This window comes from Sphaeramia orbicularis, chromosome 8 (assembly GCF_902148855.1).
Source record: "Sphaeramia orbicularis chromosome 8, fSphaOr1.1, whole genome shotgun sequence".
NCBI classification, from domain to species: Eukaryota; Metazoa; Chordata; class Actinopteri; order Kurtiformes; family Apogonidae; genus Sphaeramia; species Sphaeramia orbicularis.
Genome location: NC_043964.1, coordinates 43358088 through 43371902, shown reverse-complemented (window position 1 = coordinate 43371902; position 13815 = coordinate 43358088). Strand labels below are relative to the sequence as shown.

At 41.3% G+C, this 13815-nt stretch overlaps 1 protein-coding gene and 1 non-coding gene across 2 annotated transcripts in view; one reads left to right on the top strand and one right to left on the bottom strand.

Moving 5' to 3' along the window:
• Positions 1-3193: 3193 nt before the first annotated feature.
• Positions 3194-3275, bottom strand: trnas-aga (transfer RNA serine (anticodon AGA)). Its single transcript has one exon. It is a non-coding gene; the product is annotated as a tRNA-Ser (tRNA).
• A 520-nt stretch (positions 3276-3795) lies between these two features.
• bptf (bromodomain PHD finger transcription factor) overlaps positions 3796-13815 on the top strand; it is a 37827-nt gene continuing 27807 nt past the window's right edge. Inside the window, 6 exon segments of the mRNA XM_030140146.1 lie at positions 3796-4516; positions 5625-6447; positions 8519-8739; positions 9908-10090; positions 10241-10420; positions 12925-13128. Of these exon segments, the coding sequence (XP_029996006.1) occupies positions 3997-4516; positions 5625-6447; positions 8519-8739; positions 9908-10090; positions 10241-10420; positions 12925-13128 (2131 nt within the window). The 5' untranslated portion in view covers positions 3796-3996.

Sequence of the window (13815 nt, the reverse complement as noted above, 5' to 3'; positions counted from 1 at the left end):
TTCTTTCAGACAGATTACATAACACAGTTGGTCTCTCTGGGTCTGTTTTTAACTGGTTTGCATCATTTTTAACAAACAGGGATTTTTATGTTGGGGAACACTCATCAAAAAAGTGCAAAATGGATTGTGGTATTCCCCAAGGGTCAATTTTAGGTCCAACCCTTTTTAACCTTTATATGCTGCCACTAGGACAGGTCATCAAGAGACACGGCATTAACTTTCATAGTTATGCTGATGACACTCAACTTTAAATTGCCCTGTCTCCAGATGACCTCAGCCCCATTGACACCCTTTTTAATTGCATTTTAGATATTAAGTCCTGGATGGCAGCAAACTTCCTCCAGCTCAACCAGGGCAAAACTGAGGTTTTAATTGTTGGTCCTGAGGCTCAGAGGGAGAGGCTCAAAGCTAAGCTCCAAACCCATTCACTCGGCTCCTCTGAGAGGGTTAAAAGTCTGGGTGTTTTACTAGATTGTGAGTTTAGCTTTGAGCCACACATAAGGTCTGTTACCAAAACTGGTTTTTATCATTTAAAAAGTATTGCCAGAGTACGACCATTTCTCTCTCGAGCCAGTGCAGAGACTTTGATATATGCATTTGTCACAAGTCGAATTGATTATTGTAACGCTCTCCTTTCTGGTCTTCCTAAGAGGACCATTGCACCGCTGCAGCTGCTCCAGAACTCTGCAGCCCGACTGCTGACGAGGACCAGAAAGAGAGAGCATATAACACCAGTGCTCAGGTCTCTGCACTGGCTCCCTGTGAGCTTCAGGATCGATTTTAAAGTGCTTTTATTGGTTTTTAAAACTCTTAATGGTCTTAGCCCTATTTATTTATCTGATTTGCTTTTAATGTATGAGCCCTCTCGGACCCTCAGGTCCTCAGGTAGTAATCTCTTAACTGTTCCTAGAGTCCACACTAAGACTCATGGTGAGGCCTCATTCAGCTTTTATGGCCCCAAACTATGGAACAGCCTGCCTGAGGACCTGAGGTCCGCTGCGAGTGTTCATATTTTTAAAAGTAAACTTAAAACTTATCTTTTTAGCCTAGTTTTTAATTAAACCCTTACTGTAAACTTTACTTTGTTGCTTGTATTTTTATTTGCAACCGCGGGACAGTGGGGGGTTTGTTGTGAAGCACTTTGTGCTACATGTAACATGTATGAAAAGTGCTATAGAAATAAAGTTTGATTGATTGATTGATTGATTGTAGAGCCATTAAAATTGATACACAGATTCATTCATTCGTCAGGAGACAAACAAAAAATATTATTATGGCCATGCCCCTAAACCAGCCCTTAGTCAGCCATATTGGATTGAAATTTCCAAAATGCCAAGTCAGTGTTTTCGCTGACATCGTATTTTAACTATCTCCTCCTTGGGCATTTGGCCAAATGAGCTCAAAATCAGTGTACAGTATCAAGAGAAGTGCAGCATCAAAAGTTAGATGAATTTTTGGGATCAGTTTCACCATTTTTGTTCAAGGAGATCGCAAAATTTGTGATTTTTTTTTGGAAATTTACCTTTACAAATCTTGCTTCAGTTCGGTCATACAATCACCGATTTGGCTCAAATTTGAATCAGTTGTCAATCTCCCAGGCCTACACCCATTTATTGGAAGAAATTTAAATTTTGCACTATAGCGCCCCCTAAACAGTTACCGTTACAAGAATTGCTTCAGCTTGGACATACAAACACCGATTTGGCTCAAATTTGAGTCAGTTGTCAATCTCCCAGGCCTACACCTATTTATTAGAAGAAATTTTAATTTCACGCTATAGTGCCCCCTACAAAGTTACCTTTACAAAAATTGCTTCAGCTCAGACATACGAACACCAATTTGGCTCAAATTTGAGTCAGTTGTCTATCTCCCAGGTCTACACCCATTCATCTGAAAAAGTTTAAATTTGGCTCCATAGCGCCCCCTACAAATTTAATTTTACTAAAATTGGTTCAGCTTGGACACACAATGACCTGTTTGGCTCAAATTTGAATCAGTTGCCGATCTCCCAGGCCTACACCCATTTGTCAGAAGACATTGAAAATTCACACAATAGTGCCCCCTACAGTTTACCTTTACAAAAATTGCGTCACCAATCAATTGCATCCGCCGGGAGGAGGCCTCGGGGAAGACCCAGGACACGCTGGAGGGACTATGTCTCTCGGCTGGCCTGGGAACGCCTCGGGGTCCCCCCGGAAGAGCTGGAGGAGGTGTCTGGGGAGAGGGAAGTCTGGGCATCCCTGCTTAGACTGTTACCCCCGCGACCCGGCCCTGGATGAAACGGAAGATAATGGATGGATGGATGGAAAAATTGCATCAGTTCGGACATACAAACACTGATGTGGCTCAAATTTGACTCGGTGGTATGTCTCACAGGCCTACACCCATTCAATGAAAGAAATTGAATTTTGCCTGCATAGCACCCTCTACAGATTTACTTATACAAAAATGTCTTTAGTTCGGACATACGAACACCGATTTGCCTCAAGTTTGAGTCAATTTTCAATCTCCCAGACCTACACCCATTCATCAGAAGACATTAAAATTTAGTGGTAGAGCGCCACCTGCTGAACAATGGACATACTTGTACTGGACGTGCCCGTGGCGAGGGCCTTTCAATGCCGCTTGTGGCTTTAATTTTTTTTATTTCAGTTACTTTTGTGGTACTGGCACTGTTTTTGCCACCCAGGGAGTCCTATTGCAAGAAGATAGTGATGGCCACAGTGGTGGTTTTTATACTTCTCCTTCTTAAACAAGACATGGATCAGGTGTTCATTAAGTGGAATAAGGTCGTGTTGGAATTCAACAGACACAAGAATGGAATGGCTGTCATACATGCACACATGCTGTTTTCAGAGGAAATTGCAGTGGTCTCTTCATTTTTTCCAGAGCTGTATGTGCACATGTAAACCTAACTGTCACTGACATGGTATCACCCAGTGTTGGGACGTGTCAAGACATGAGACTATCTGTTGAAGTTTTAAGATTTGACGATAAGATTCGGTCATGTCGTGCATCTGAACAGCAGGGGGCACTCGCTCACTGTTTTACACCCAGGTTGTAAAGGAGTTCAGATGTTAGGTTGTAATGCATTGACTGAACTAAACTGTACATATCGCCACGGTCGTACTGTGTGTTTCATAAGAAGGTGCACAGGGAATCTCTGAATAACACTTATTCGAAAAACTAAATTCGTTGTCGGCAGGATTCGAACCTGCGCGGGGAGACCCCAATGGATTTCTAGTCCATCGCCTTAACCACTCGGCCACGACAACAGTTATTTCGATTGTTCTGTCACGATAATATCACAATATGATAATATAACAGTAACAAATCGATAATGTGCCGTTTTTTCAATGAAATTAGGATGAATGTTAGCACAGTTTAAACGATAAGATTGTTATTATGTATGACATATGAATGCTGCTAATACTACTTTAATCTTAAACTCTTACACTTTTTGATAATATAAAGTACTCATTATGTTGTTCACTGGATGACACATTTATATGAATTTCGAACCACCACCTAAACATCTTAATTTCAGGTGTTAGTTTCCCATTCGCTAAATATATCACCGATAAATTAATTCGCGTCTATAAATCTCAGTGTGTTTTGCAGCATAAAATGTGGAGCCGTCTGCCTGTTCTGAAACAAATAAGTTCTTAAATATATGTTAAAACGAGGAGAGATGATGATTTTGGTCATGGCACTGAGCTGGAAGCAGTGTGACCACGTGACTCCGGCGGTGAGGGCCTGCTGTTTGTTCAGACAGAGGCAGAGAAGAAGAAAAATGGCGGCTCTAGGCGAACCCAAACGGGACGCCGGGCTAACATTTTGAGCTTTCACACCCGAAAAGACACCGGGGCTTCACTGAGTTACCGCGCCGTTTGCACACCCACTGGTTTGGCTTTGTGAAGGGAGTGCTTTCGCTAACGTCTGTTCAAGCTAATAAACGCAAAAATTGGGATTGTAAAATAATAGGTTTCGCTTATCATGAGAGGGAAAAGGGGCAGGCCGCCCAAACCGCTAGGAGCTGAGGAGCCATCTCCAGCCTCGGCCCGGGACTTACGACCCAGGAGGAATCTGAAGCCCCGGGCAAGGGACAGCGGGGACGAGGACGTCGAGAGCCCCACACGGGAAAGCCCCAAGCCTTCCAGGGGGAAGAAGAAGCGGAGCTCCGTCACGTCAACACGGGGCAGGGGACGAGGTAGAGGTGGCGGTGGTGGCAGAGGAGGCAGAGGGGGTCGTGGAGGGAGGAGGACGGCTGCGTCCAAAACAGTGGTGTACGACGACCACGAGAGTGACGAGGAGGAGGACGATGCTGTCAGTTTGAGGTCGGAGGAGGACGAGTATGTTGAGGAGGAACCTCAGTCCGAGGAGGATGAGGCCCTCAAAGAGGACTCTGATTGCCTTGATGATGATGTGCTGGACGAGGAGTTGGAGGAGGAGGATGATGCCAGCTACTGTACAGAGAGTAGCTTTCGGAGTCAGAGCACACACGCCAGCACTCCGGGTAAATAAGCATTACGATCACACGGTGTCCGCAGACATTAGACATCCTTCGCATTTATTGGAAATAGATCCATAAATACTCTGCTGAGTGTTTTTGATCAGTGCAGGAAGCTGTATAGGTTATTGTTCAAAATGGAGAATGCACACTGTATGAACACAGGCCGCAGTCAGCTCATTAATGCGACTGCAGGTGGATAGGTAGCTGTATCGCAAGCTTACTTCACTGCCATCACCTCTTGTCAACACACTTGAAACAATTCACCCATGACTTATTAACTGGGTTTGCATTTGGCTCCAATTATCATTTTGCTTTGCAGCCTGTCAGTCAGCTACTTAGCTGCTAGCTGCTAAAGTTAGCATGTTAAATTAGCTGTCATTCTGAAGACAGACGGGGGTAGTTATAAACCGCCAATGTGAGTTATTTAGTTAGTTTACAGTGAGAGCCTTAAGGAGAATAAGTTCATAAGTTGCACCATATTGGCAATGACCAAAATAAATCATAAAGCGTCCATAAAAGCTGGCTAACCTAGCTAATTATCAGGCTAGCATATGTGTCACTTTTGCGAGTTTGTTAGCTTTAATCTCACAGAATCCTATTTTGCACCAGTCCAAAATTTAAAACGGGGAAGACTATTAGTGGAACACCATATAAAATATGTTTTTACTTTTAATATGGAAAATAAAACATTAATAGGAACCAACTGCACAGCTTAAGTTTCCTGAATACAGCAAGATGAGGTAGCCCTGTTGTAAGACTGATCCTGACCATGTGTTCAGCAGACACTGTCATAGTAGCAGCATAGTAGTCTTGAATAGACTTCTGTTCCCATTATGTCCAAAATATGATTTATATATTCTATATGCCTAAATGGCGACTTGACAAGTAGTTGTTAATGGTGTTTGACTCTGCTCTGGTCATAGTCTGTGGTATAATCTGCTATATAGGGTTTTAAAAGACAAAAAACTAAATTTTACATGGTTTTATAAGGTCGTATGGTATATTTCATAAATGTCATATTGCACAACCCTTTTTAGAAGTACTTCCTCTTTTGTAGACCATGGATGAAAGTAATGTAGTTATTGTCAATTAATTCTGTTTAATCCTACAGGAAAAAAAAGAGGACGGGCTCCAAGACCTCGTACTCCCATCCTTGAGGAGAAGGAGATTCCCCCTCTTGAGCTTCCTGAAACCTCTGAGGATCTCTTGGTGCCTAATGAGGAGCTGCTAAATGCCACCTCCATCTACGAGGTGGTACGGAACTTCAGCACCGTGCTGCGTCTCTCACCCTTCCGCTTTGAGGACTTCTGTGCAGCATTGGTGGGCCAGGAGCAAAGCACTTTAATAGCAGAGACCCATATTTCCCTGTTAAAGGCCATCTTACGTGAGGAGGATTCCTCCAACACTACGTTTGGCCCTGCTGATCTCAAGGACAGCGTCAACTCCACTCTGTACTTTATTGATGGTATGGCATGGCCTGAGGTGTTGAGGGCATACTGTGAGAGTGACAGGGAGTACCATCATGTCCTGCCGTTCCAGGAGTTGGATGAGTATCCCTATGGCCCACTTGAAAGCAAGATCAAAGTGCTACAGTTCTTGGTAGACCAGTTTCTTACGACTAACATTGCCCGTGAGGAGCTGATGTCGGACGGTGTCATGCAGTATGATGATCACTGCCGTGTGTGTCACCGCCTGGGTGACCTGCTGTGTTGTGAGACCTGTTCAGCAGTCTACCACCTGGAGTGTGTGAAACCGCCGCTGGAGGAGGTTCCAGAGGACGAGTGGCAGTGTGAGATTTGTGTTGCACATAAGGTGCCTGGTGTCACAGACTGTGTGACAGAGGCACAAAAGAACAAGCCTTACATCCGCCAAGAGCCCATTGGATATGACCGTCACCAAAGGAAATACTGGTTTCTAAACAGAAGGATTATTGTGTAAGTTAAGACCCTCACTGCGCTTTTCCACTAGAATTACCTTTCATTCATTCTGTGCCTTGCTCTTTGTTTTCTCTTTGCTTTTGTGTTAAAGTGGCAGGAGTTAGAAGTTAAGGGGAAAAATGCCAGAATTTCAGAATACACACCTTCCTCCTGTAGCTCTCTGCTCACTTTCCAAATACAGTTACCTGACAGCTTGTTGAATATAGGTTCTCTAAATGTCTCACTAGCTGTGTTCCCATAAAATGTCCATCAAAGTTAAAGTGAACTGAAAGCCATGGATTCCCATGAAGTGAATAAATGAGGCTGCGTTGTAGGCTACAGTACACTTGACTTTGATGAAAAGAGTAAAAGTAGACCATTCTGTAGCTGTAATGGCTGTAATGTTGACACAGAGAAGTACTTTAGTCTCCTATGCCCACACTACATGTTGTACCAAACATGTTTTCACACTGAAATATCTGGAAAAATGATGCAAACAGCTATTTATTCAGCTAATCAATCATCAGACTTCAATGTTTGCTACATCCCAGTTTATCTGGAAAAGGTGTTTCCACTTCATTATGTGAATTTACCCTTGAATTTACCCTTGAATGAAGAAGGCAAAACCCAGCAAGTGAGCAAACAAAACTTTTCCATAAAATTTTGGACTTTTTGGACATTTGTCATTTCCATAAATAAAAAACAAGTAAATATATTTATGGAAATTCGTCAGTTGATAGACCTATCTCTTCACTGGATGTGAACTGCCCCATCCTAAAATATGAATGAGGTAAATGGTGAAATGAAAGTGAAAGGGAAAAGTTTGCTTCCATGAATTCACTCATTTATTTTAGACTTGAGAAATGCAAACCAAGCTGTGAAAACTTACTGTCTGTCTTTTCCTGAATGTCTCTGCGCAATATCATCAAAATATTATCTGTAAGTTCACAAAAAAAGACGCTGAATTCAATTTAGGGGCTATGGTCTGACAGAGTCATTTTAATGTTTTTTTGGTGGGATGACAAAAGGAATTTGATGCGGAGCATAGCTGTGGAACACCCAACAGAATATTCATGAGGCACTTGGAGTAGATGAGCGATCCACCAGACTCAGAGTTTAACCTGTCCTTGACACCCATTTTATCCTCAGCCTGATTATCTTAACTTCACAAATGGCTGCTTTCATTTTGCTGGATGTTGCAGTTTCACTCAGGTGTGGAAGTTGAATTGTCCAGCTTGCAGGCACAGGATTCCCCCCAAGCGCAGTTAGTTTAATTGACTGGAAAAATGTTATAATAACCCAGTATGAAGGAGAACGGCATGATGGTTCCTTGGATAAAGTTAAAACTGAAAAAAATGTGTAAGGATTTTCTAAACCAGTGTCAGAACATATAATGTGTGTTTTAATATTTAGTCTATTTAAGGCTACATCCACTCCAGTATGTTTTCATTGTAAAACAGCATTTTATAAAGAAAACAATTTTTAATGATTTTAGCAAATTTTCAGAAAAATATTTTTCAGCCACACACTTGGTGTTGCTGACAGAGATAGTGGACATGGAAATTGTTGTCATTACTCGAATAAAAACTGAGCTCCTTTATCAGAAATGTAGTCAGTAGTAGCATTTTGAAATAAAGAATTTTACTTGACAACTACTAGCAAAAGTAGCAAGGATAGAATTGCTGTATTTTCTGTGGCCGTGTGAAATGAATAGTGTGTTTTCGAGGCTCATGTCTTGCTTCTTCCTGATCAGTAAAGATGCATAGTTTGTGATCACACTCTTCTCAAACTAAAACGGGATCACCACTATGCTATGGTACTTTTCATTACTCTTGATACTGCTGGTCGTGTCCAGTACTGTAACATGACTTGTTTTTTCAATACCTGTAAAATAATTCTGATGATCATTGCAGGCCAGAGAGTAGGAAAATGACAGGAAGTATTTGTACTATGCTTTAATTTTCAGGAATCTTTATTGAAGTCAGTACATATTCCAAACATGCATTTTAGTCACTGTTTATCACTGGAATGTTGCAAAGTCACATGCTTTAAAATGTACACAATTTCATGTGGACTTTTCCTGTTTCAGGGAGGAGGATGGACAACATGAGAAGAAAAAGATCTGGTACTACAGCACCAAGGCCCAGCTGGAGGAGCTCCTGGGGCGCCTGGATAAGGAGTACTGGGAGATGGACCTCTACGCTACTTTAGAGGAGATGAAAGAGGAGGTGCAAGCTCACATGGACATCACAGAGGACCTCACAAATAAAAGCCGCGGAAACAGTAAATCCTACCTCTCTGCTCTCAATGGTAAAGATCGAATGTTCCAATGAGTGTACAGTGTGTCCTGTCTGTGTGTGCTCGTGTCCTGCAGAAATATATTCTCAAATGTTTTTGGCTCATTTCCACCTAATGCTTTCTCTCCCCTCGTGCAGCTAAGCTCTGCACTGACAGTTGACACGAGTGTTAGGCGCTGCTTTTTCATTCTACTTCATATGCTCTGAGGCAACAGTTTCCCCTCCACCTTCCTCCAAGGAAGCAGTGCGCACAGATGAGTTTTAATTACGATGCCAGTAGTTTCCGTTTATTTGACAGCTTGTTTGGTCGCTGCTTTCCTGTACATGTCAGTATACTTCTTGTTTCCCATAGAGCCATATTCAGTTTTATTTACAAGGATGGGAATTTTTAGAGTTAAACTACAATAACATTAATTTCTGCGAAGGCATTGCAGTGTTTTTTTTCTGTTTCGCTGATTTATGGCTATTGCTGGGACTCTCATTTGTCATTGCTACTGCAGTACGATGCTGACTGCACCTTGCTTTTCATCATTTGAGGCAGTGTTTCTGTACCAGTGAAAACTGTTGTTATGAACCATGGTTCTCTGGAGATTTTAGGCCCAATGAGACAGAAAATCTGCCTCTCCTTGGATTTGTGCATATGGGATTGTCAAAAATTTGTGTATTCCAGTCAAAGAAGAAATGGAACTAGAAACAGTCATTTTGTCGCGTACACAATTATTGATGCAGGTGCTGTTTAGATTGCTTCTTTCAAATATATTTCTGTTTTTGAGAGACTGATGTATAAAATAAACATGAGGAACACTATCACCTTACAGCAAAATACTCTTTTGGCCAAATATAAATATGTTTGCTCAAAGTTTTCCTCTGCTCAAAAAATTATGCAGCTTTTAACAAGCACATTGTATAAACTTGACACCATCACTGCTCTTACACTCATGTAATGAAAATATACTTCTTGGAGAGCAGGAAACTTTTTTTCAATTTTTGAAATGAACAGTAATTGTGTCTTCACAAATCCTGGCAAAGATGTTGTTGTGACTTTTTTTGTAAAAACCATAACAGAATCAAGTATTTTCCAGTACATATTGAACATCTTTGCAGGTTTGTCAATGGATACATCATTGCTTGTTAGTTGTTGGAGTGTCATTAATTGCTATGGTGTGTCTTTCTATTTGTAGAAGTGGTCACAGAGCGTCTGAAGGTCATGCGGGAGGAACAGGAAGTCAAGCAGCGGGCAGAAGAGGCCAGGCAGGAAGCAGACAAGGACTCCGTTAAGACCGCAGAGGACACAGAGTTCAACACACAGTTCAACAACGGGGAACACAAAGACTCTGAACCCAGTGACAACTTGAGTTCACAAGGTAAACCTGGAGTAACAAATGTAATGTGTAGTCTTCTGTCAACAGTACAGCTCACTTTGGACTTTTTGGGCCTGCATGTTCATTGGTACATGCTCTACACTAACTATTTGACTTGCTGATGAGAGTTTTTTGCTGCTGTACACAATGCAGCTGCAGTTCCACCTGCTGCAGAGGAGAGCGGTGTGTCAGATCCGAACCCCGGCTTGACCGTTCAGGACCCAGCTGCGACTAAAACAGAATCCCTCAAACCTAGCAAGGAAACTGAATCCACGCAGGTTAAGAGCCAGGAGCTCGGGGAGTCGCCTCCAGTGGTGACACCGAACAGAACAGGTACACGAGGGCAGACAGACTCATCCAGTCCTGTGTTCAGTGCTCTGCAGCATCTCTGGGCATTCAGCATCATCTTCCACTTCATTGCCTGCTGTTGAGCTCCATGTGCATCGTCATCATCATCTGTCTGTGTTGGCTCGCTGCAGCTACAGCTCGGCTGGTTCGCCTTGTTCAGTACAGGGGTGCAGCTACTCCAATGTGTGTCTGTTTTTATGGTTTCAACTAACATTAATCTGATGTTAATCTGCGTCATCAATCATTTGGCTGCCACATGGTAGACTATAGCATATTATCCAGTTAGAACATCCCATAATTCAAGATGACACATTTAAAATGTAGTTTTTCTGAAAGAAAAGCAAAAAATGAAATTCAATACAAATATATATATATACACACACACACACAAAAGAGAAATTCCATCCTTCTGTCCCTCCCACACTCTTGTCAAACCCATTTCTTGAGGACTGTTCACCTGATGCTTTTCAAATTCAACACACATGTTCTTTATCATTAGGAGAGGTGCAGTGCACAGTTTGATGGCTAAATTTCAATTTTTGGATTTTTGACAAATTTCTTAATATGTTAACTTTGGAAATTTGTTCAACTGATTTCTCAGACATTATTCACCCCATTCTTTTCAAATTTGACACGTTCTTCACATGTGCCTTTCTTTCAATTTTTGCTTTTTTCTTCTTTTTTTCAAATTTTTGAAAAGGTTGAAATTTAAGACTCATCATTAATCCTTGGGTATGCAGGTTATCAGTGAGCAGGAGAGGCAAAGTGTTGTGCGACGCAGCTGGGCTATTTGTACTTTTTAGTTGCTGCTGTTGTTATCATGGGTTGAGTAAAATATGTTTTAAAGGACCATTACTATTTGTTAGTAATCAAGGAGACGATCACCCAATACTCAGAAATGACATACATTTGCATTAACAATCGAGAATGACTTCAATATATAATTGAAAAACAAAATGTGAAGTGCTCTTATGCTTCAAATCACATAAAAAAGGCAAACATTGAACTAGAGTGATTCTAAATATGTACATGTTCTTTTCTCATTTTGGTGTTGATAGGATATTACTTGTGACATGTAACCAATTATTTCAAAACGTTATCACTAATGGAGCCGCCTAGTCCATTTTATTATGATTATTATTATATTGATGGAAATTCCATTTGTGAAAATACCCATTATCAGATGTGACATTCTCCTCCAGTTAATTTGGGGAAGATTGATTAATCTACTGGATTTCATTCATTTTAAAGCCTGAGCTCTAAGTTTATTTTGGAGTAGACAGATCTGTTGTCATTGTTGGAGTTGAAAAGGTTGATATAAGGTCAACACTTCATGGAAGCTGTAATTACTGAGACCTCGACTGGAGGTGCTCCAGTGCTTTGAATCTAATCTCTTTACTTTTTTGCTCACTCTTGGCACTAGCTAGTCTCATTAATGCCACATCTTGACTATTAAAATGTCTCTAATACTCTGTTGGTTTTCTGGCCAATCAATTCGACCGTTGCTAAAGGATTTAGTATCATATATTGCGCAACTTATGTTGAGCTGGTTTATGTTCACAACGTGGGCTGACATCTGCTTAATGCTGCATTTGTCTTTCCTCTTCTGTTTTATACATCCATTAACAGGCTATTGCATGTCTCTACTGGTTTTATTCAACATTTTCTCCATCTGCGTTTAAAGAGTTGTGTTTCCTCAGATGAGTGACTCTGAAGCTCACTGTGAAAGAGTCTCTGGGCTCTTACCTTGGTATAAATAACTACTGAGCCTCTTCAGACCAAACACTCAGCTGAAGCCATTGAGTTGAACGATGTTCATTTGTATAAACATTCATTGTTTCTGCGAGGAGCTCTTGCAAACATTTAAGCCCCACACCATTGGAGTGACCATAATTAGCCTGCTCCTTTCCCTTTCACAGCATTTCTTCATTAACTTCAGTGCAAATCTAATTAGACAGTGAGACGGTATTTTCTCCTGTCATTTAATAGTTCCACAGAGACCTAAAGCTGCTGCAGACCATTTTCTGCCCATCATATTGTCTAGTCCTAACATTCAACATTGTCTTTAACGGCTGAATGTTCCATTTATTTCCTTGTCTTGTGTTTTACATTGTCTCATGTGCTCACATTCTGCCAAAAGCACGCTGTTGGCACTGTGGTAGTCGACGTTCTTGGCAGCAGCTACCACGCCACGTCTGTCACAACCCGCTCCTTATTCTCATTCCAATTTATGTGCATTTGGGTGGGTTACTGTTGCTCAGACAAAAGGCCCTCTGCCTTGAAGCCCCACCTGCTACCTCATCAACAAAGAGCTGAATATTTATGCAGGATTCAGAGCTGGCTTTTCAGCGAGGGCACAGCTTGTTGTGGAATGATGTAGGCGAGATGGACTTTTTTTTCTGCTTTGAATCTATGCACACATGCATTCCAATCAGCTCCTTGAATGCTTTTTCTTTTATTCCAGTCTTTTTCTACTATTGTTTTTGTAGACGAGGACATGAAAGGGGAGTTGAGCAGCGAAGGGACACATCCTAATGAGACGCAGGTACAAACCCAGGATCAGCCGCAGCTTACATCACAACCAGACGCCAACAACAGCAGCAGCCAGGGGTCTTTTGGCCTTAGGAAACCAGAGCAGCCTGACCTGGCTGATAGGTCCTCTCAGTCTTCTTTTACCAGTCAGGATGGGACAGGTACACATTACAGTCATTAAGTGACTCATGATTTAGGGCTGAGCGATATGGACCAAAAATCTAGTTATGTTTTTTTAGGCTGAAAAGCATTACATAATATACTTTTCTACATTTTCTGCAAAAAAGGGTTAAGTTGTAAGTTAAAGCCAAGTGTGAGATGTCACAACTTCAGCATTTGTATTAACCCATAAAGACCCAAACAGCCACTGGCAACCTAAAGTATCTACTTATCTAAAATATTTAATAACTTCTGAACCTCTAAACCTGTGGATATGTTGAAATAATTAGTGTAAAATGCAGTTTGTCATCTTTTCATGGTCATCAGATATGACCCATTTGGACATCAGAGGCTCTGTAGTGAACATGGGAACACCATCATCTTCTACAACATTGATTCACCAGTAAAACCCATGGAGTTTTATAAATGATAGTGGATGAAGACACTTGGTTTATGCTCAGCTATTGATACCTTCACAGAAAAAGTCACTTTTTCTTCAGTTTTCTCTGTTTCTGATATAATAACCCTCAACTATAATCTGATCTTGGAGTTGTGTTATATCTTTAATTCATGTAGAATGAAAACATTTTAAAATGATGAATCATCCACAACTGAAAAAAGGCTTTTTTTAATCATATCGCTCAACCCTGAACTGTGACATTACTTAAAAATTCTACATAGCCCCAAGT